The 25110-nt window shown below is 42.0% G+C and overlaps 1 protein-coding gene across 1 annotated transcript in view; it reads left to right on the forward strand.

The window, feature by feature from the left end:
• The window catches only part of LOC124551252 (serine protease 1-like), a 164039-nt gene extending 141599 nt beyond the window's left edge, over window positions 1-22440 (forward strand). Inside the window, exon 5 of the mRNA XM_047126249.1 lies at window positions 22163-22440. Coding sequence (XP_046982205.1) covers window positions 22163-22327 — 165 coding nt within the window. The 3' untranslated portion in view covers window positions 22328-22440. The remainder of the gene's footprint in view (window positions 1-22162) is intronic.
• The last annotated feature ends 2670 nt before the right edge of the window (window positions 22441-25110 follow it).

A 25110-nucleotide genomic window follows, 5' to 3' on the forward strand; every position in this document is an offset into this window, starting at 1 on the left:
TGATTTATCAGGCCAAGGCCACATGTAGACACTCTATAGAGCGTGTTTGGTTACAACAGCAGCATGTGGGCGAGCATTATCTTGCTGGAAACACCCCATGGAATGCTGTTCATGAATGGCAACACAACCGAATCAGCGGACGAACGCACAAATTTGCAGTCAGCTTGCATGAGACAACCACAAGAGTGCTCCTGCTGTCATACAAAGTCGCCCCCAGACCATAGCTCCAGTTGTAGGTCCAATGTGTCTAGCACGCAGACAAGTTGGTTGCAGGACTTCAGCTAGCCTCCTCATAATCAACACATGGCCATCACTGGCACTGAGGCAGCTCTCATCAGAAAACACAACAGACCAACACCCTGCCCTCCAATGGACAAACAGCTTGACACCACTGAAGTCGCGGATGGTGGTGGTTTAGGATCAGTGGAATGTACGCTACAGGGCGTCTGGCTCAAAGCTGTCCTCGAAGTAACCGATTTGTAACAGTTTGTTGTGTACATAGTTCCGCGTAGTCAGCACGTACACAACTTTCCCACTAGAGCGCACCCCGCTAAATACAACAGCGCAAGCGCAGTGCTCGTCCATCTCCGCACTACGAGATGGCGCTGTCTTAGAGACGGACCAAATTTTGCTTCTGCCGATCCACGTATTAATATGTAACGCAGCCAATGAGATTGCTGCTAACGCAGAAGTGTTTCTCCTCGCGGATCACACTCACGCAGTGATACCTGAATGCGCGAGGTATTATAACGAGTGTACAGACCTCTGATTAGTCAGTCGGCCCTAGTCTGCCTTAGTCTGCGTTAGTCTGCGTTAGTTTGCACCAGTCTACATTAGTCTGTAGTCAAATTTCAGTCTGCGCCTAATAAGATTATCATATTCCTGTACATAGCCACGAAGAGAAATGTATAGACACTTTGTCAAGTGTCAGAGATATGTGAGAATAAGATTAACGTACCAAGACCAAAGGAACTTCAGATTGTCAATTGTAAACAGGATCTAGAATCAAGTTACGTAATGTCTATCCTTTTTATTATTTTAATAAATGTGTGTGAAAATTAATCAAGTTCTGTTTAAAGTTGGTCACCGTCAATCTGCTAAGCGTGCAAGTGGCATTTCTATCGTCTGACCTAACGGCAGAAAATAAACACGCCACGATAAGACCACGAGACATATTGTTGACACTCGCCTACTTTGTTAGAGCGACAAGTCAAATAATCTGATGGTGTGTGTATCGAAGGTCTTACAGTACACACACCACACAGTTCGCTGTGTCACTGCGGTGCCACATGAGGCTCAGTTTGCTGCTGCAGATGCAGTCCAATGCACTAGAGCCATACCCCAGAGACGATGCTGTTCCCTGTCAGTGGTGCCACGTGGCTGTATGGAGCCTGGTCTTCTTGCAGAAGTAGATTCCCGTGACCACTGCTGCGACAATCAGGTACAGTGGCTGCATTCCTGCCAAGTCTTTGTGCACTATCGCAGAAGGAACATCCAGCTTTTCGTAGCCCTGTTACACCACCTCGTTCAAACTGTGGTGTTCATAATGGCGTCTTTGTTGCCTTAAAGGAATTGTTGACTAACATCAACTTATCAAGTCCATTATCAAAGGCAACCAACGCTCACGACTCTTACAGCTTGTGTTTAAGTATACCTGATATGCATCTTCGTAGTGGTGCTACCGGCTCCACACTTACACGAATAGCGCGAAATTTTGATAAATATCATCTTTCAGACGTAGAAACAAGCCTATCAACTTTCGTTTATGTCGCTCAACACCTTCTTGGTGCTACGATATTTTTTTCTGTCTGTGTATATATCAATTTTTGATACGCAAATTCTTTTGCAATGCAAATTTGTTATAAATTAATGTTAAAACAATTTATTTCATGAAACTAACAAAATTTGCTATCGATAGCTGTGTCACGTGGTCTTCTTGAATGCATTTATAATCTACCAACGTATTATGTGATCTAGCTTCGAGTGAGAGCTAATATTTGGAGTTTCCAAAGGTTATTAATATGTCATCGTCAGCAGATACCACTGACAGAAACTAAGGGAAATGAAATCGTTCGATTCATTTCATCTTTGGGACTTTTGATTGACAGTTTTGTTTATATCCATACTGACAAGCAGTTTAGGTTTTGATTGAATTATTCGTAGCTAGAATTTTGGAAAATAAAAAACATAATCAATTATGAAAATATTATACCTTACTTTAGCATTTGCAATTAGTAACAGATAAACGGGCCAGGTGCACCAGCTTGAGGTTCGTAAACAGAGAGTAATACAATTTATTTATTTTCACAAAATAAGTGTATTCGGGATCACGTGTAGATTTATTGAAGTGAACACATACGAAGATTATTCTGGAACAGTTAGTGCACTGATAAGCCAAAACATAATGACGATTACCTACCGCAACGTCGGATGACGCCTGATGCCGCTGCAGGCATGTGATACTGCGACAAAAGTAAGTAAGCGGAGCAGATACGGACTGGGGATTACCTCAGCGAAGATATGGACTGTAAATTGGGAAATCCATTGAAGATAAGTGACTTTGACAAAGGGTAGATTATTATTACGCAGAGCCTGTGAATGAGCATCTCGAAAACGCATAACCTCGTCTGGAGTTTACATATTGTTGTCATGAGCATCTACGGAAAGAGGTAGAAGGAAAGGTAAATTACCACTAGGTGCTAAATGATTACACATCCACGACTCTTCACAGAACGTGGAGTCTGAAGACTTGGTTCTTCTGTAGGGTGGGATAGAGGGTCATATGTGGCATCTCTGCCGAGAGAGCGCAATGCTGGTGAACACACAAGTGTTTCGGAGTACTCTGTTCGTCGTACATTGTTGAACATGAAACTCCACAGCATACCACCCCTAAGTGTTCAGACGTTGACCCAATGACATCGTCAGTTACGATTTCAGTCGGCTCGGGACCATCGAGACCCGACCGTCGATCAATCGAAACGTGTCTTCTCTTTGGGGGAATCACATTTTTGCTGCACTAGGTCGATAGTCATCTCCATAAATGCTGTCATCGACGTGAACGGTGGCTCGAAACGTACTGCGCGCTACAGACGCAGGCTGGTGGGAGTAGTATTATTCTATGGGAGACATTCTACTGCTCATGGGACCTGTGGCAGTAACTGAAGACACGCTGACATCTGCAAACCACCTGCATACTTTCATGCTTGATGTCTTCCGCCACGTCGATGTTATCTTTCACCAGTATAATTGTCTGAGCCAGAACAGTGCTAGAGTGGTTTGCGGAGCATTATAGCGAACTCACGTTCATTTATCGACGACCAAATTCGCCTGATGTAAATCCTATGAAATCTATCACTGTCGCTGTCGGGCGCCATGACCGCGTACGCACATCAGCGGCCCGTTATCTACGCGAATTACGTGACATGTGCGTAGACATCTAATGCCACATACCACCACAATCCTACCAACAAACTGTCGGACCCCTAATAATACACAGAACCTGTAGTGTCACCGCCAGACACCACACTTGCTAGGTGGTAGCCTTTAAATCGGCCGCGGTCCGTTAGTATACGTCGGACCCGCGTGTCGCCACTGTCAGTGATTGCAGACCGAGCGCCGCCAAGCGGCAGGTCTAGAGAGACTTCCTAGCACTCGCCCCAGTTGTACAGCCGACTTTGCTAGCGATGGTTCACTGACAAATTACGCTCTCATATGCCGAGACGATAGTTAGCATAGCCTTCAGCTACGTTATTTGCTACGACCTAGCAAGGTCCATTACCAGTTACTATTGATGCTGTAAAACATGTACCGTCAAGAGCGATGTTCACCTATTATGGATTAAAGTTAAGTATTCCAGCAGCTACGTACTTTTTTTTACTAGTCTCAATTCCTTTAACTGTTCCAGACCTCACGCCAGCCTGCGTGAGCTTAAACGCGTGCCTTTCGGCTTCCTCATAGTGGCTTGGCTGTCTTGCCAAGCCACAACAGAACCAGTGATGTATTTCGTTCCAAAACCGGACAAACGAGTTGTTAAGAGGGGGTCATAATGTTTTGGCTCATTAGTCTTCACTACTGGCCATTAAAATTGCCACACCAAGAAGAAATGCAGATGATAAACGGGTATTCATTAGACAAATATATTATACTAGAACAAACATGTGATAACACTTTCACGCAATTCGGGTGCATACATCCTGAGAAATCAGTACCCAGAACAACCACCTCTGGCCGTAATAACGGCCTTGATACGCCTGGGCATTGAGTCAAACAGAGCTTGACTGGCGTGTACAGGTACAGCTGCACATGCAGCTTCAACACGATACCACAGTTCATCAAGAGTAGTTACTGGCGTATTGTGACGAGCCAGTTGCTCGGCCACCATTGACCATACGTTTTCAATTGGTAAGAGATCTGGAGAATGTGCTGGCCAGGGCAACAGTCGAACATTTTCTGTATCCAGAAAGGCCCGTACAGGACCTGCAACATGCGGTCGTGCATTATCCTGCTGAAATGTAGGGTTTTGCAGAGATCGAATGAAGGGTAGAGCCACGGGTCATAACACATCTCAAATGATGCTGTGAGGAAAATGCTCAAAGAAGATCCACATATTACATTTTGCGACATTGAAGAGACCCTAAATATTGGATCAACAGCAGCACAGACCATCGTTCATAGTCACTTAGGCCTTACTAAGAGATGTGCCCATTGAGTGCCACATTCCTTGACAGAAAGCCAAAAGGAGGCGAGAGTGGACTGGTGTCATTTCCTGCTCGAAAAATTCAATGGAGGGAAGTCCCAAGACACCTACAATATCGTCACAGGTGATGAAACGTGGGTCTACCATTATGAACCTGAAACGAAGAGACAGTCTTCTGTGTGGTGCTTTCCAGGGGAGGAACCACCCACAAAAGTTCGACGAAGTCGGAGCTCTGGAAGAAAGATGGTGGCAACTTTTTTCACAAAGATCACAGCATCCAAAGTCCAAGAGTGGGCACCTTCTGCTGCATCACGACAATGCATCTGCGCACAGGGCTGCCAGAAGGATGAACTTTCTGGAGAAGGAAAAAGTGTGAGTGTTACCCCATCCCCCCTATTCACCTGATCTGGCCCCCTGTGACTTCTTTCTGTTCCCTAAGACTAAGGAAAAAATTCGAGGGCAGTGGTTTTCATCAGATGAAGAGGCCATTGCAGCATACGAGAGTGCACTAAGTGACATCCCAAAAGAAGCTTGGACTGACACTCTTCTAAGCATGTATACATGCTAATGGAGAGTATTTTGAAAAGTTGTAAACGTTTTTTGCAAATAAATTTTCTTTCACACATTCTGCTAAAAACTTTTGGCATAGCCCTCATACATCTCCTCCCTCATCTCTCTCTATCCATCCCTTTGTCCCCCTCCCCCCATCCCTTTGTCCCCCTCCCCCCCACCACCACTCTCTCTCTCTCTGTAAATCGCCTCCTCTCCAATTCTCTGCCCATCTTCTCCTCCGCCTCTCTCTTTCCACCTGCTGCTCCCCAATTTCTCAGTCCATCTCGACCTTCTCCCTCTGCGACCATTTCCTCCTCCGACTCTCTCCCTGAATTCCCTCTTCCTCTCTTTCTGGCGATCTCTTCCTCCGAATAACTCTCGTGCATTCCTGTGTATGAACCTCATTTCTGTTATCTTACCATCAAGGCCCTTAGGCAAACAATACGTTTGTGGCAGTAGAATGTGATGCAGTCAGCCTCAGTTTCATAGATTTCATAGAAAGGGGGTGGAGAGAGTAGGGTCATAGAGAAGGGGGGGGGGGTGATGATGGGCAAAGATTTGCGTAGATAGGGGAGAAGTAGGTGGATTTGTAGAGGGAGTGGGGGAAATACCTACAGTCATAGGGACTGAGTAAATGGTCAGATGAAAGGGGAAGGAATAGATGGATAGACAGAGGGGAAGAAGATGAAAAGAGAGATGGGAAAGAAGAAGATGTAAGGATGGAGGAAGACGCAGGAGGTGGACAGAAAGTGGGGAAAGGAGAAGATGTGTGCAAATTTATGCTGTATGAGCACATGGTAGAAACTGCAGATTAAAGCTATATTTGTGAATGGACCTGGGCAGAGTGGTGGAGGATGAGATTCACGGTGTAAACGCTGAGGATGATATGAACAGAAAAAAGGGGTAGAATGAAATGAGTAGAGAGGGGATGAAGTGAGGCGCAGTAGACAAGTCGAAGACGGAGAGAGGTGGTAGGCACGAGGAAAAGGAAGAGGGGGAGAAGAAGAAGGAGAGATAGAGGAGGATACAGACGGGGTAGAGAGGTAGAGGAAGAGGAGATGGACAGACATACGGGGGGGGGGGAGGGGAGAAGGTCCTCAGAGAAAGAGAGGAAGGAGAAGATGGTCAAAAAGAGAAAAGGAGGAGGAGATGAGCGTAGAGAGATGAGAGGAAGAAATGCGCAGAGGGAGTGGGGCAGGCAGAGACGAAGAAAGAGGAGAGAGTTGAAGGTAATAGCATTTTGCCTCATATATATTGTAAGATCAAGGTGATACTTCCTCAAAAACTAAATTAAAAGTAAGAAATTTTGTTAGAAAACGTTACACAGTTGTCGAAACATTCTGTCCACCAAACTTGTCTACTGAGATATTGACTATTTGAGCAGTTCGGGAAACAAACCCAAGAACACATCTCCTCGGAGCTTATGTGTTGTGTACTGTAGCAAATGACTTTATAGTATTCCTGAAAACTTCTGAAAACGACATAATAATCTGTTAAAACCTGTAAAATAAAATTAATATTTTTATGTAGCTTATAACAAACTTTTATTTTGTTGAAATGAGTACACACCGCAGTTGTTGAATAACAGCTTTGAATAAATCATGTACATTTTGCTATATCCAATTTCTTAATATTGTCTCTGTCCATGCTTTGCTTTTGCTTTTTTTTTAACTAGAGGGAATAAATATTTAAACTCTTATGTATATAAGACAATATGTGTTGATTGTCAATAGAACTAAATTGGGAGACAGGTCTAACATTTAAAACTTGCTTTAATGAACGTATACTTACACAAAGTAAAATGCTATTTGGTACGCATTTATCACCACATACACATGAAATCACTAATATTGACAATAACGTGGATATTTTGAACAGAACAAACAAAGGGCGGTATCTTGAAGTATTAGAGGAACTTGAAATGTACACTGCCAAAGGAAAATAACTCTATAAGAATCTTAACGAACAACATCAATTTTCCCTTGATGTTCATTTTAATATTTACCTTCATGTTCTCCAGTAGGTGCGTAGCACCTGATGAACTTCCTTGTTCCACAAACATGAAATTGGATATCGTGTTGTTTGACTGCTTGTGATGTTCATAAAAATACTACCTACTGCAACATTCGCCATTCAATCTGCTGTGGTACAGGGGTACACTCTAGCTGCCACTTTATTACTTTTTACCAAACTATTATCATTAAACACCTTGTCATTTGCAGTATTTCCGAAAATCTATTCTAATTTTTATAACTGTATTCTCTCTTTTCTTCTCCCATTCTTTTATTTTAAAGTAATGATCCTCAGTGTATTTTATTCTTATTCAATAAAATTAAAACTAATTCTTAGAACTGTATTTTGAGAGATGAAAGACTCAGTCTATGCTGATTAGACATGTTTGTTAGTTTGGCACTGTCTTTTAAAATCTACAAACAAGAACGAAAATGTTTAATGTACACTGTACTGTGAGGTTGTGTTTTAAATTGCTATTTTATCTTTTAAGGCATAACACATCATACATGCTGAAATGTTGTATATTATCATGTAATGATTTTAACTTTACTACATATCAGTATTTTATTTTGTGGTGGAGGAATCTATTTGATGCTGTTTTGGTGTACTAGCCAATGAGAAACGCACACATTGCGTTACTATGCAAAAATTTTTACCAGACCCACGACCTTTGTGTTTTATTGTAGTTGACAATCTTCACTTTGCACTGCCGGGTATGTACAGCTTTCCCAGTGTTTTGGTGTTAATTATGGCTCCTCTGATAGTAGTGATTGTAATATCACACTTTTGAAATTTTGTTTGTTGTTGCCTCTTTTTTCTGATCCAACTAGAACTGAACATGATCTGCAGCTCTGATTAAAACTCGTAGTCGATAATGAAATGGATGCGTTTCAAAAATTGGCTCTGAGCACTATGCGACTTAACTTCTGAGGCCATCAGTCGCCTAGAACTTAGAACTAATTAAACCTAACTAACCTAAGGACATGACACACATCCATGCTCGAGGCAGCATTCGAACCTGCGGCCGTAGCGGTCGCTCGGCTCCAGACTGTAGCGCCTAGAACCACACGGCCACTCCGGCCGGCGATGCGTTTCAAATGGTACTTTTTATTTATTACAAAAAAAGAGATTACAGTTCCCACGTCATGGCATCGATAAATAAACGAAATAACTTCGTTACGTCTGTGTGAGCTAACAGTTCCAAGTTTTTCAACTTCATTTTGATCTTTTGAAACGCATCTTTGCGTTTGTTACTTCAGTGCAAAACTCCTGTTTCTACAGTAATTCATTACCGCTTCGTTGTTCAAGGTTCCTCTGTCTAAAAAACGAAGCTAGAATGAACGCAGACCCAAGAAGCTAATGAGTTGCGTCAGGCGTGTCGCAGGTAATATCACTGATTAGCATCCTGCAGTCGCGTAACTCCATGCTTGACACAGCTGTTGGCTTCCGTTGCTCGTAACAATTTACGGTCACCATTTCCGAAGTGAATACCGAGTAAACACAATGCATGCCCACTTCCTGAAAATAAGGATGTGGCAACATTTGCCTCTGACGTTTCGTATCTTCTGTGTTACCTTAAAACTACTGTCGGCTCGATCTTGAATTCTACAGAAATTTCATCACTGCGGTTTAAATTACGGTGCTCTTTTTCCTGTCTTACTATCACACAAACACAATCCAGAAATAGCTTACCATCAGCTTGACGTATTTTCCATCACTCTTTTGCGAGTTCGTGCTGTGGACTTTACCAAAATGTGGAATTATCCTTTAGTGACAGTTTCCCACATTGTTAAGTGCCGTAACGGGAAAGCCACGTGTGACATCATCTCCATTTCTTTAGTCAATATTAGGTAACATATCTACCAAAGGTCAGCGGTAACAGATGTTGTGTTAACTCGTACTGACCAGATAGACTACGTGGCATTCTGGATACCATTTTGAAATTTAATTTGGTTTAATTATTGAAAACAATTAAGGTTAAATATTGCTTTGACGGCAAACGAATTTAAATTAAGCTATAATCATCTTGTGGTGTTGCAGTTCTTCTTAAGTCCGTGATTGCTATGAAAATAGGAAGAGGAATTTCGCCTTATACAAGACACCTTTTCTGTTTTGTTTTACCCATACATGTTTCAGCACTTTTTGTCCTATCTTCAGTGGGTTATTTTTTATTTTCTTACTGTAAAATTGTTGTTACATGTTAACATTCAGCGAAACTTTTGGTACATACACTACTGGCCATTAAAATTGCTACACCAAGAAGAAATGCAGATGATAAATGGTTATTCATTGGACAAATATACAAATATATTATACTTTAACTGACATGTGATTACATTTTCACGCAATTTGGGCGCATACATCCTGACAAATCAGTACCCAGAACAACGACCTCTGGCCGTAATAACGGCCTTGATACGCCTAGGCATTGAGTCAAACAGAGCTTGGATGGCGTGTACAGGTACAGCTGCCCATGCAGCTTCAACACGATACCACAGTTCATCAAGAGTAGTAACTAGTGTATTGTGACGAGCCAGTTGCTCGGCCACCATTGACCAGACGTTTTCAACCGGTGAGAGATCTGGAGAATGTGCTGGCCAGGGCAGCAGTCGAACATTTTCTGTATCCATAATGGCCCGTACAGTACCTGCAACATGCGGTCGTGCATTATCCTGCTGAAAAGTAGGGTTTCGCAGGGATCGAATGAAGGGTAGAGCCACGGCTCATAACACATCTCAAATGTTCGTACAGTAACTGCAACATGCGGTCGTGCATTATCCTGCTGAAAAGTAGGGTTTCGCAGGGATCGAATGAAGGGTAGAGCCACGGCTCATAACACATCTCAAATGTTCGTACAGTAACTGCAACATGTGGTCGTGCATTATCCTGCTGAAAAGTAGGGTTTCGCAGGGATCGAATGAAGGGTAGAGCCACGGCTCATAACACATCTCAAATGTTCGTACAGTAACTGCAACATGCGGTCGTGCATTATCCTGCTGAAAAGTAGGGTTTCGCAGGGATCGAATGAAGGGTAGAGCCACGGCTCATAACACATCTCAAATGTTCGTACAGTAACTGCAACATGCGGTCGTGCATTATCCTGCTGAAAAGTAGGGTTTCGCAGGGATCGAATGAAGGGTAGAGCCACGGCTCATAACACATCTCAAATGTTCGTACAGTAACTGCAACATGCGGTCGTGCATTATCCTGCTGAAAAGTAGGGTTTCGCAGGGATCGAATGAAGGGTAGAGCCACGGCTCATAACACATCTCAAATGTTCGTACAGTAACTGCAACATGCGGTCGTGCATTATCCTGCTGAAAAGTAGGGTTTCGCAGGGATCGAATGAAGGGTAGAGCCACGGCTCATAACACATCTCAAATGTTCGTACAGTAACTGCAACATGCGGTCGTGCATTATCCTGCTGAAAAGTAGGGTTTCGCAGGGATCGAATGAAGGGTAGAGCCACGGCTCATAACACATCTCAAATGTTCGTACAGTAACTGCAACATGCGGTCGTGCATTATCCTGCTGAAAAGTAGGGTTTCGCAGGGATCGAATGAAGGGTAGAGCCACGGCTCATAACACATCTCAAATGTTCGTACAGTAACTGCAACATGCGGTCGTGCATTATCCTGCTGAAAAGTAGGGTTTCGCAGGGATCGAATGAAGGGTAGAGCCACGGCTCATAACACATCTCAAATGTTCGTACAGTAACTGCAACATGCGGTCGTGCATTATCCTGCTGAAAAGTAGGGTTTCGCAGGGATCGAATGAAGGGTAGAGCCACGGCTCATAACACATCTCAAATGTTCGTACAGTAACTGCAACATGCGGTCGTGCATTATCCTGCTGAAAAGTAGGGTTTCGCAGGGATCGAATGAAGGGTAGAGCCACGGCTCATAACACATCTCAAATGTTCGTACAGTAACTGCAACATGCGGTTGTGCATTATCCTGCTGAAAAGTAGGGTTTCGCAGGGATCGAATGAAGGGTAGAGCCACGGGTCATAACACATCTCAAATGTAACGTCCACTGTTCAAAGTGCCGTCAGTGCGAACAAGAGGTGACCGAGACGTGTAACCAATGGCACCCCATACCATCACGCCGGGTAATGAGCCAGTATGGGGATGACGAATACACGCTTCCAATGTGCGTTCACCGCGATGACGCCAAACACGGATGCAACCATCATGATGCTGTAAACAGAACCTGGACTCATCCGAAAAAATGACGTTTTGCCATTCGTGCACCTAGGATCGTCGTTGAGTACACCATCGCAGGCGCTCCTGTCTGTGATGCAGCGCCAAGGGTAACCGCAGACACGGTCTCCGAGCTGATAGTCCATGCTGCTGCAAACGTCGTCGAACTGTTCGTGCAGATGGGTTTTGTCTTGCAAATGTCTCCATCTGTTGAGTCAGGAATCGGGACGTGGGTGCACGATCCGTTACAGCCATGCAGATAAGATGCCTGTCATCTCGACTGCTAGTGATACGAGGCCGTTGGGATCCAGCACGGCGTTCCGTATTACTCTCCTGAAGCCACCGATTCCATATTCTGCTAACAGTCATTGGATCTCGACCAACGCGATCAGCAATGTCGCGATACGATAAACTGCAATCGCGATAAGCTACAAACCGACTTTTATCAAAGTCGGAAACGAGATGGTACGCATTTCTCCTCCTTACACGAGGCATCGCAACAACGATTCACCAGGCAACTCCGGTCAACTGCTGTTTGTGTATGAGAAATCGGTTGGAAACTTTCCTCATGCCAGCACGTTGTAGGTGTCGCCACCGGCGCCAACCTTGTGTGAATGTTCTGAAAAGCTAATCATTTGGATATCACAGCATCTTCTTCCTGTCGGTTAAATTTCGCGTCTGTAGCACGTCATCTTCGTGGTGTAGCAATTATAATGGCCAGTCGTGTAATATTTACAATTGGGAATGAATAATTTTTGAAAAAATATTATACATCACTTGTTCATAGTTCACAGATGAGATCTACATCTACATCCGTACTCCGCAAGCCACCTGACGGTGTGTGGCGGAGGGTATCTTGAGTACATCTATCGGTTCTCCCTTCTATTCCAGTCTCGTATTGTTCGTGGAAAGAAGGATTGTCGGCATGCCTCTGTGTGGGCTCTAATCTCTCCGATCTTATCCTCATGGTCTCTTCGCGACATATACGTAGGAGGGAGCAATATACTGCTTGACTCCTCGGTGAAGGTATGTTCTCGAAACTTCAACAAAAGCCCGTACCGAGCTACTGAGCGTCTCTCTTGCAGAGTCTTCCACTGGAGTTTACCTATCATCTCCGTAACGCTTTCCCGATTACTAAATGATCCTGTAACGAAACGCTCTGCTCTCCGTTGGATCTTCTCTATCTCTTCTATCAACCCCATCTGGTACGGATCGCAGACAAGTAAGCAGTTTTCAAGCAGTGGGCGATCAAGCGTACTGTAACCTACTTCCTTTGTTTTCGGACTGCATTTCCTTAGGATTCTTCCATTGAATCTCAGTCTGGCATCTGCTTCACCGACGATCAACTTTATATGATCATTCCATTTTAAATCACTCCTAATGCCTACTCCCAGATAATTTATGGAATTAACTGCTTCCAGTTGCTGACCTGCTATATTGTAGCTAAATGATAAAGGATCTTTCTTTCTATGTATTCCCAGCACATTACACTTGTCTTCATTGAGATTCAATTGTCATTCCCTGCACCATGCGTCGATTCGTTGCAGATCCTCCTGCATTTCAGAACAAATATCCATTGTTACAACCTCTCGACATACTACAGCATCATCTGCAAAAAGCCTCAGTGAACTTCCGATGTTATCCACAAGGACATTTATATATACTGTGAACAGCAATGGACCTACGACACTCCCCTACGGCACGCCTGAAATCACTCTTACTTCGAAGACTTCTCTCCACTGAAAATGACATGCTGCGTTCCATTATCTAGGAACTCTTCAATCCAATCACTCATTTGGTCTGATAGTCCATATGCCCTTACTTTGTTCATTAAGTGACTGTGGGCAACTGTATCAAACGCCTTTCGGAAGTCAAGAAACACCGTATCTACCTGGGAACCCGTGACTATGGCCCTCTGAGTCTCGTGGACGAATAGCGTGATCGTCTTTCTCGAAACCCATGTTGATTCCTGCAGATTTCTAGTCTCCAGAAAAGTCATTATACTCCAAAGTAATACGTGTTCCAAAATTCTACAACTGATCGACGTTAGAGATATAGGTCTATAGTTCTGCACATCTGTTCGACGTCCCTTCTTGAAAAACGGGGATGACCTGTGCCCTTTTCTAATCTTTTGGAACGCTACGCTCTTCTAGAGACCTACGGTACACCGCTGCAAGAAGGGGGCAAGTTCCTTCGCGTACTCTGTGTAAAATCGAACTGGTATCCCATCAGGTCCAGTGGCCTTTCCTCTTTTGAGCGATTTTAATTGTTTTTCTATTCCTCTGTCATCTATTTCGATATCTAACATTTTGTCATGTGTGCGACAATCTAGAGAAGGAACTATATTGCGGTCTTCCTCTGTGAAACAGCTTTGGAAAAAGACATTTAGTATTTCGACCTTTAGTCTGTCATCCTCTGCTTCAGTACCATTTTGGTCACAGAGTGTCTGAACATTTTGTTTTGATCCACCTACCGCTTTGACATAAGACCAGAATTTCTTAGGATTTTCTGCCCGGTCAGTACATAGAACTTTACTTTCGAATTCGTTGAACGCCTCTCGCATAGCCCTCCTCACACTACATTTCGCTTCGTGTAATTTTTGTTTGTCTGCAAGGCTTTGACTATGTTTATGTTTGCTGTGAAGTTCCCTTTGCATCCGTAGCAGTTTTCTAACTTTATTAACGATCTGATGCACTGTCTTGTTTATAACATCATGTCAAAGTTCTGTTTATAGCTTAATTGGCAAAAGATTAGATGTATGCATTGGTTTACATACCTTACATGATGCTATTGGACATTTATATTGGTAGCTAGTCTACTACACAATCTACAACTTTTCATCTGCAAATAGCAAAACGTAATTTTGATTTTTCTATTTATTATGTATTTACAAGCGGAAATAAGTATTTAACACGTTTTTTGTGTGTAGCATACGGTTTTGATGTCGCAGTGCTTTCTCATATGTTGTTAGTGAAGTGAATAGGCTGATTTCGTAACCTATGGTCGCTTGACACTGCACTTTCTTCGATTTTTCAAAACATAGACAGAGTTTTCTCCGCCATTACGTGTTTTTGTGGCTCGAGTTTGAATTGTATTTGCAGTTCGTGGTGACTGGTTTGTGTGAGTGTGCTTGTGTGTGTGTGTGTGTGTGTGTGTGTGTGTGTTCGTTCAGGACTGGAGCAAAAGAGAGAGAGAGAGAGAGAGAATTTTTCTTTTTTTTCCTCTTGGTTAGTTTTCATGTGAACAGTGGCGGATTTAAAAATTTTGCGCCCCTAGGCACACCATATTATATGCGCGCGCCATGTTTCAAACAATAACTACTACCCGATCACTTCACAATTGCTGTTTTGGGTGGGAGCGCTATGAGCTGTTTACGTACTCTGCTATTCATTGATCTGAAGGACGCGTTAGTGTCTAGTAATGCTCAATCAAAATGTAATAGGAACTGTACTTGGGGTGTACGGCAGCGGATAAAACTAACTTAAAACTGCATTGCGTTAACACTTCTTCCGCCAAAAGACAACGGAAACGAACGCAAGGAAAATAACTATTCTTTAATGGCCTAAAAATTCAGTAGAGCGTGTAGGAGACATCGGATTTTTGTTGTACTTTCACTTTTAATATGTTCTTTTACACGACACCGTTGAAAATGAAAATAAAAAAGTTCTGTTACTATCTAAAAACTGAAGCGAACGTGTCATACATTAGAAATTAGTACGTACTTTTACAGAGATGCGTTAAACTGTCGTTTTGCGATCTAATGACTTCAATGTGTAGCAGATAAAAAAAACACGTTCGGTTTTAATACGTGAATTTATAGGAAAGCGTAAGGAATGAAAATGAAACAGAGAATGAAATAGAGATTTCGGTGCACGAACTAATAACTAAATACAGACGACTAACACAAAACTGGATTAGCTATTACATAATTTTACAGACTAGTGTGGAAAAATCAAATTGGTTTTATAATCTAATATTTAACGTCTAAAGCATTAGGGTCTGTGTAGCTAGATGCTGCATAATAAGTGTACATAATACCTTTAATCCATGTAACGGCTGAATAGTTTTGTACTGCAGCCAATGCTCTCACCATAGCTCTTTTTAACGGTATTAGCAAAGCTTTTACGTATTTATCGACAGAACTGAAGTACGTTATTTATTAATACTTTTTCATCTGGGCGTATTCTCCGATAACGTATATTTCCACTATACATTTCAGATGACGCCAAGAATACGCATCAGTTGTGATATACTACAGTATCAGTATGACTTGACTGTACAGCGCCCGGTTCTAGGCGCTACAGTCTGGAACCGCGCGACCGCTTCGGTCGCAGGTTCGAATCCTGCCTCGGGCGTGGATGTGTGTGATGTCCTTAGGTTAGTTAGGTTTAAGTAGTTATTGAACCTCAGAAGTTAAGTCCCATAGTGCTCAGAGCCATTTGAACCATTTTGTACAGCGCCGAGCGGCCTGGGTCATTCAGGTATTGTTTAGTACTGTCGGTCGCCTTCGGTCTTGTCTGCACGTAAACGAGGTTTAGTTCCGCGTTCTGCCATCGCCCGTTGTAAAATAAACAGGTACTACCTAGTTCGTAAATCCAATGAATGTGCTCTAAGTTATCATAAAAATCGCATGATAATCTTAAATTTTTAAAAGTAATATGAATAAATAAACAAAATCAGCAGTCAGCAAAGTTTGCGTCTGGCTTTGACGACAGAAAACTCGTTGATCTTATCTTCATAATTCAGATGGTTATCAGTTAGGATGTCAGCTTCGAAGTGAAGAATGGACAAGGTGTTCAATCTCTCCTCTGACAACGTAGAACGTAGGTACGATTTCAGTCTTTTAAGAGCCGAAAACGAGCGTTCTACTGAACAATTTGTAAGTGCTATACATAGAAATATTCTAAGAGCAATGTCAACATTCAATAACACGGACTGCAACCTCTCTTTTCGTAAAAATTCACTCATTTCAATTTGTATATCACTAATCTCAAAATATTCCGAAAGTTCTGCGAATTGTACACATTCACTAGGGAAGGAAGGCTCTAAATCCGTCTCATATGACTCTTGGAGTTTGGCTGCACGTTCAGCAATATCGTCAGGTGAACTGTTCTTAAGGTAACTGAAAACTTTGAAGGAGTCCAACAGTGTTCTATAGCTTTCCTTCCTCCAAACTAATTTGGCGTACAAGTTGTCGAGTACTGGGAGAAATGTTTAGATTCTCAATTCTTCCCTCCCAGTCAGCAAAACTTCTTCAGTCCGCTTCTTCGTCATCATGAAGTTTGCGTTTTCGTGATATTTTAAAGATGCATTCATAGTCTATATCAGTCACAATCTCCATGGATTTATTTTCGTAATAGTCGAACATGCCACGAATAGATGCAATAAATCCTACAAGTGATTCATATAATTCATGCACTATTTTAATTTCAATATTTACACTTTCCAATTTCATATTTACGCTATTAAATCTCTGGAGTAAGTCCTTCCAAACTGTCATAATAGTACTGTTTCTAGTCAGCTGTGTTGATTCCATAAAGCTGAAGCCTCATTTCGCACAAGTGGTTTTTCAAATGTATTATTGGCAATATGTGTGAGGGCATTGATAATGCCATCCCAGTTTTCATATAGCTTTACACACGCTTCCTCTCTTGCTGATCAACGTGTTTTTGATAAACTTTTTACCGTTTCGCTTCCTGGTTTCATGAAAGAAAGAAGTTTGTTCCAGTGCTGGGTAGAAGCAGAGAACAAATTATAAAGTTTTTGCACTACATTGAAAAATGAATATGCTTCCCGACAACAGCTTGCAGCACTAGCGCCGACTAAGTGCAAAGAATGTGCTGCACAAGGCACATAATGCGTTTTCGGATTTCGTTCTTTAATGCGTACCTACAAACCAGTGTAGGTTCCTGGCATATTGCTTGCATTGTTATATTACTGCCTCTACAGTCAGTAATATCAGTGGAATTTGTAGACAGGACTTTTAGTATGGCCTGAGCTAAGTTTTCGGACTTTTTCTTGTGTCCCTGGTTTGGTAAAAACAGAAGGGAAAGTTCAACAGGTTCACCATTCTTGTTCTCATATCATAATATGAAAGACAATTGATCAGTATGTGAAATGTCCGAAGTAGAATCTACTATCATAGAGAAATATTTGGCCTGTTTTATTTCACTTATGATAATTATTTTTATTCGTTCATAAGAAGCTCTACTCTTTCATCACAGGTTTTTGAAGAAAGATAACTTTTATGTCCCTGCCGTAGATTTCCATATCGTTCAGTGTACTCTGCGAGAAAAGGATCAAACTCGTCTATAAGTTCAAGAGACATCATAAATTGACCATTATGTAATGAATGGATTATTTAAACGTGTCCACGTAGGGGAAGTCCACGACTTCTTGTTGGCTTCTTCACTACTGCAAAACACCCTTTTCAACACACTGCGCCAGTACATTTTTTCTGTATCAACATATGACTCGAAATGGTTATCTACTGTTCCAAGTGACTTTTTTCTTGTTAAGAGTGATAACTCAGAATTTTTGTGTTCAAGTGAATTCCCATGATGAAATAAAATATTAGAAATATTTTTCCAATCTGCAATACCATTAGTAGCAATCGCGGCCTTACCTCCAAACAATTTACATGATGCACAAAAAACAGCACCGTTGCTACAGGAGCATACTAGAAAATCACGCAAAAAAGTTGATTCACCATTTAAAAGTTTATGGTAAAATACATTTTTGTTCAAATAACTGGTTTTATCACCTATTGATCTTCTTTAATTAGAAAAATCACCGTTATAGTTTTGATTAATGCCATGTTGTAAGAGAATGTCGATTGTTGATTCATTGACACACCATTCTGCAGGATCGTCACTAAAGAGGTTATTTCATTTTGTAATGTCTGACTCGACACTTAGCTTTTCGAAAAACTCGAAATCAGGAACAATTCGCTTTTCTTCATTTTTAACTTTTGTTTCGTCTGTATGTACTTCTTTCACAACAGCTGCAGTGCCAGAAATATCATCCATACTACGTGAACTCAGTCAATCCAGCAACATTTTTTGCGAAAAAATTATCAACTCTGCCAAACGTTTTTTGAACATCTCGTTCTCGCCTTTCCTTCGATAATTTCCGAAATGCCGCCCCACTTAATTTTGCACGTTTGCTTTTTCCAATGTTATTCATTTTAAAGGACTTACAAAATTGTCAACCAACAGTCAAAACAAAAGAAAAAAATTTGTAAAAGAAAAGAAAGAAGGACTGTATCCATTTCCAATCGTACTGCACCGCACATGAGCACAAAGCTTTTTACTTTAAACACGGACCACGTGCACAAAGATTTCTCCTTTAAACACGGAGCAACACGGATTACTCGAGGTAACTGTGCTATGAAAGAACGACAATGCAGAATAATTTAATTTCATTGCCGCCTGTTTCTTTGTTGTCAGTTAACAGTAGACGCACACCTGCCGGCTGGAATTTGTCTCGTACAGAAAATGGGACAGTCCTTTTTTGGCTTCTGTTTCCCACGTCGCCGGAATTTTAACTGCGACGCAAATATGTTCTGAATATTCTTAACACTGTCTTTCTAATTTAAAAAGCAAATAATTTTTGCAATTTCTTGCAGTGAGGTGTGCTGGATCGACTCTTATCCCACTTATTCATATAACATTTTAGCGGTTTTTGTGGGCAGGGAAGACAGATTACAAAGTTTAAGAGTCTTGTTGGCAGTTGATGTGTGTTGTCATTTGTGTGAACACTGCGGTTATGTCTACACGGAAATGCACCTTTTGTTCCAACATAAAATAAAAATAGCCTTTCCTCGAAGAAAAAACGCATAGTTAAGAAGTTTAATATAAAATTTGCAATGCCATGTGCTATTCGTCTGCACAGGGTGGGAACTTTGATATCGTGCAGGCTGCACCACGATAAATGAGACAAACAAAACTTGGTTTCTTCGTTTTGCCAAAAAAAGTAAATGCGAGCACGCTTCCTATAAACAACGTGTCCCAGGGTATCATGAACCTTCCTTCTGACAAACACATCAAGAAAGAGAAGGCAGCCATCTTCCTCCGTCTCCACCGTGAAACGAATATTTGGGTGGATTGAATTCAGGTGTTGTACAGCAACTGTTCAAATTCTTACTGCAATGAGACCAAACAACAAACGTATCAGTAGAACGAAAAACCAGTTGCGACGTTCGCTTGCTTCATTTCTTCATTGATAGTCCTCCGTGTCTACGTACTGCGTTGTTGTTGTTGTTGTTGTTGTTGTGGTCTTCAGTCCTGAGACTGGTTTGATGCAACTCTCCATGCTACTCTATCCTGTGCAAGCCTCTTCATCTCCCAGTATCTACTGCAGCCTACATCCTTCTGAATCTGCTTAGTGTATTCATCTCTTGGTCTCCCTCTACGATTTTTACCCTCCACGCTGCCCTCCAGTACTAAATTGGCGATCCCTTGATGCCTCATATTATGTCCTACCAACCGATCCCTTCTTCTAGTCAAGTTGTGCCACAAACTCCTCTTCTCCCCAATTCTATTCAATACCTACTCATTAGTTATGTGTCCGCCCCAGGTAGCTGAGTGGTCAGCGTGACAGACTGTCAATCCAAAGGGCCCAGGTTCGATTCCCGGCTGGGTCGGAGATTTTCTCCCCTCAGGGACTGGGTGTTGTATTGTTCTAATCATCATCATTTCATCCCCATCGACGCGCAGGTCGCCGAAGTGGCGTCAAATCGAAAGACCTGCACCAGGCGAACGGTCTACCCGACGGGAGGCCCTAGCCACACGACATTTCATTTTTTCATTAGTTATGTGATCTACCCATCTAATCTTCAGCATTCTTCTGCAGCACCACATTTCGAAGGCTTCTATTCTCTTCTTGTCTAAACTATTTATCGTCCATGTTTCACTTCCATACATGGCTACACTCCATACAAATACTTTCAGAAACGACTTCCTGACACTTAAATCAATACTCGAAGTTAACAAATTTCTCTTCTTCAGAAACGCTTTCCTTGCCATTGCCAGTCTAAATTTTATATTCTCTTTACTTGGAAAATCATCAGTTATTTTGCTCCCCAAATATCAAAACTCCTTTACTACTTTAAGTGTCTCATTTCCTAATCTAATTACCGCAGCATTACCCAACTTAATTCTACTACAGTCCATTATCCTCGTTTTGCTTTTGTTGATGTTCATCTTGTACCCTCCTTTCAAGACACTGTACATTCCGTTCAACTGCTCTTCCAAGTCCTTTGCTGTCTCTGACAGAATTACAATGTCATTGGCGAACCTCAAGGTTTTTATTTCACTATTGGTAAATGTTGATAACCCTCATTAACAGGTTGCAGGCAACATCAGCATACTGCTACAATAGTCTGCTGTCGAAAGCTATGAGCGGTAAAAACGTAACCACACAGTTCACAGTTCTTGCAGAATATGATGGTACGTGTGACACTATTTTTCAAATAAATTACACGGACACTGTCGTTAATTGTTCTAGCTCATGGTCTATTTGTCTTACACTTATTTCTCTGTTAAGTGATGCATTGTTGTTAATCTAACCAATACATGTTTCACATCTGACAATCGGCTGCGGACTGACTTTTTTGGGACCAAAAATCGGTCATAATAGGAACTGAAACTATACGTTGTTCGATGTATAAGTTACAGAAACTACAATTAAAACATAAATCTTTCAATTAACTGAATACATCGAAAAATTCATTCTTTTTAACAGTTCCTTCTACCTCAAATGTTAGGCCGAATTATTTGTTTAAATAATGAAATTAACAGATATAGTCATACAGACAATACTTTTGACAAATGTGGTAATTATTTTGGAATTAATTAATGGCTGGCATTGTTAATATGTTTTCGAATAGAGCCAAATAAATACTTTAAAGAATCCTAGTAGCTCTTCTTCCAAATGTTTATAATTACTACAGAATTTATATTTGTTTATAAGACATGAATAGAATCTAAGGCACGAAACAATTACTCATTTCACCCTATAATGATCTGTAGCAAAAAAATATAAACTAGGCATGCTCGAAATAAATTAGGAAATTAATTACATACACAAAACTAAGCACAAAACCAGACCTGGTGCCGTATTCCTTAAGAATGAGGGCCAATCTTTCTCTTTTATGGAAATGCAGTTTATACTCATGAGTGTTAATGGTAATCAGGCAAAAATGAAAACAATATGAATTTAAGGAGCCAGATGGCTAATCACGAGAGGAGGTAAAGAGATCCCAGATTGCTTCGTCACAGAGCCCAGGTTGCAAATATTTACTTTTTGTTCATTCGATGAGTAGTTTCGAGCCGAGACCCATTTTCAAATCAGGTGGAAAATGGGGAGTTATCTGTATGCACTGTAAATGTTCATTGTACATTTTTGACATCTTCGGAAATGCCATTTTCGACTATGTTACGACGATTTAAAAATGGGTATCGGCCCGAAACTAGCCATCGAACGAATAGAAAGTAAAAATTTGCTGCTTGGACTAGTTTTTCGTTCTACTGACTAACACAAATTTCTGACCCAAGCTACACCAGCATGCTGCAAGCTCGTAAACAAGAGTGTAGTCTATATATTTGAATAACCACACGGACTTCCGAGGTTTCTCGAAGTCTTCCACAAAACGCCAGTGTGAGTACACTCAGCTCTCAAACACCTGTCTGTATTGCAGGGCGACGGTGGCAGCGCCCTGGTCGTGAAGACTAAGAAAGGTTACAAGCAGATCGGCGTGGCCAGCTTTGTCTCTGTGAAGGGCTGCGAAGAGACTGGTCAGCCGGCCGGCTACACCAGAGTCACCTCCGTCCTCGACTGGATCAAGAAAACCGCCGGATTTTAATGAGCAACTATGTGCAGCGAATTTAAAACTTCCGATTCTGTTTGTTACAAGTATGATGGATCTTAAACAAAATTTTAATAAATCAGGCCCATGACATGTAATAACTGACAAAAGCATGGTGTCACAAACTTCTTCTATCCTCCGCCGTCCTTGTGTAACATACACATCCCATATACAAGGTGTTACAAAAAGGTACGGCCAAACTTTCAGGAAACATTCCTCACACACAAAGAAAGAAAATATGTTATGTGGACATGTGTCCGGAAACGCTTACTTTCCATGTTAGAGCTCATTTTATTACTTCTCTTCAAATCACATTAACCATGGAATGGAAACACACAGCAACAGAACGTACCAGCGTGACTTCAAACACTTTGTTACAGGAAATGTTCAAAATGTCCTCTGTTAGCGAGGATACATGCATCCACCCTCCGTCGCATGCAATCCCTGGTGCGCTGATGCAGCCCTGGAGAATGGCGTATTGTACCACAGCCGTCCACAATACGAGCACAAAGAGTCTCTACATTTGGTACCGGGGTTGCGTAGACAAGAGCTTTCAAATGCCCCCATAAATGAAAGTGAAGAGGGTTGAGGTCAGGAGAGTGTGGAGGACATAGAATTGGTCCGCCTCTACAAATCCATCGGTCACCGAATCTGTTGTTGAGAAGCGGACGAACACTTCGACTGAAATGTGCAGGAGCTCCATCGTGCATGAACCACATGTTGTGTCGTACTTGTAAAGGCACATGTTCTAGCAGCACAGGTAGAGTGTCCCGTATGAAATCGTGATAACGTGCTCCATTGAGCGTAGGTGCAAGAACATGGGGCCCAATCAAGACATCTCCAACAATGCCATTTGAACCATTTGAACCTCCCCTTTCTCCTCAGCATATCCTTCAGTCCTCGCCCTCCTAATGCTCTCCTCCTAGATATCCATCCCAAAGTCTTTCAAAATTTCCTCCAGGCCGACTCGAATGCCTACTGGAAATCCATCAACAGGTCTGAAGTCACTTCCTCACATTCCGACACCCTGACGACATCATCCTTGCTTCGTCCCTTCTCCAGAAGACCTTGCCTGATGTTGCGACAGCGTGCATTCCTACCAAAGCCGTCCACCCCCAAAGCCGTACCCTTCCCCCGCCACATGTACTCCTATTCCGCGAACCCCACTGGGTTTATCATTTCTCCCTCTGCATCACGACCAAGATACACTCCTTCACCACTGGCAAATACAGAGGAATATCTGTAACCTTTTGACGGCGAAGAAACGCTGGGAGTGGGTTCAGACATTTACTTGACTCAGTGCCACCCTCCCTATCAAATCCTTAGGCACAAATCACGCCCCGCATTACCCGCAACCAAAGACAGCTGCCCCTTCCCTGATGACCTCAGTAAGGCTAATCATTTTGCATCCTATCTCTCTGACATCTTCTCCATCCCAATGGTCGTCACTTTTGCTACTCCCTCTTCCCCACCATTCATGAACGTAGCGATATCACTTTCCCTCCACTTGCTCCTAGCTTCCAGTACTTGAACCATACGCCACAGACAGAATTAAACAATCCCATTAGAGCACACGACAGGATTGCTCCCTCCCCCCTCTCCCAAACCCCTCTCTCCTCGCCCTCAGTGTGCTTCCAGATCCTCATCCTCTGCCACCACACCCCACCTCCCGCTCCTCCAACACCTCCCTCCTGTTCGTCCTCTTCTCCCCCCCCCCCCCCTCGCCCCTTCCGGCCTTCCTTCCTTGATACAACCCTCCCATTTCCACTTGTGATGTGGTTTGTGATTTCTGTTTATGTTCTGCTAGAAGTATAGTGTTTTAAAATGTTTTCGTGCCGTGTCGGTTTTAATGCTGTGACTCACATTGTCATCGTATTATAAGTTGCGCCAGTGTTTCTTCAACATCTTCGCTCAGTGCGGTTTTCATTTATGCTCTCTGCAGTTTTAACGTGTGACAATGACTCCCATTTGCATTCTCCTTGTCTTGTGTATTCCATTCATATTTTGTACCGCCTTTCAACTTGGGTGAAATTACAATAAAGGAAAAAAAACTATATTTTATCAAGACGATCTTCAAGACAGTTGTATGAATCTGTCAATGATCCTTTCCATTGGTTTTGACGGATCGCTTCACCGCAAAGATATGAGCGAGCATATTCTAAGTTGGCATTTCTTCTAAGTTGGCATTTCTTCTAAGTTGGCATTTCTTGAATATTTCAAAGCGATATGCTAATACGCACATTGATTTTAGATATTAAAAAGATTGGTTTTTAAACGACTGTATTCAAATGAAACTCTGTCAGTTAATTCGTAACATAGAGGGCCTTATTTTCAGTAGATGACGTAAACTTAGGCTGTTGTATCTGCTATAAAAAGTCGCCTTGTCTGCCTGCTGCCATTGCACCAGTAAGATCATAGGGTGACATGCACTGCCGTGAGTTTGTTGAATTGAAACTCAAATGGTATATTGACCATAATGGATAGCTGCTACTGGATATCACGGTGTTCCACTTATTGTCCTAAGTAAAAGTAAATTTATTCTGATTATGTAATTCTCCCTGTATTTTACCATTGGAGATGGCTATTTATAGTAGAAATCTAGATAAGCAAGAGTAATAAAAACTAGTGGCATTGTGGCTGGTTGCTGTGTGCCTCTCCTTGCTAAATAAAAGCGCTGAAAAAGCGTAAAACTCCTTTTCTGCTTCGGATCACTTTCAAATTTCGTCGAATGGTTTTCGACGATCCCTAGCAGTTGTACCCCGTATACTAGAGCGAAAATT

The sequence above is a fragment of the Schistocerca americana genome, chromosome 9, assembly GCF_021461395.2.
Source record: "Schistocerca americana isolate TAMUIC-IGC-003095 chromosome 9, iqSchAmer2.1, whole genome shotgun sequence".
NCBI lineage: Eukaryota > Metazoa > Arthropoda > Insecta > Orthoptera > Acrididae > Schistocerca > Schistocerca americana.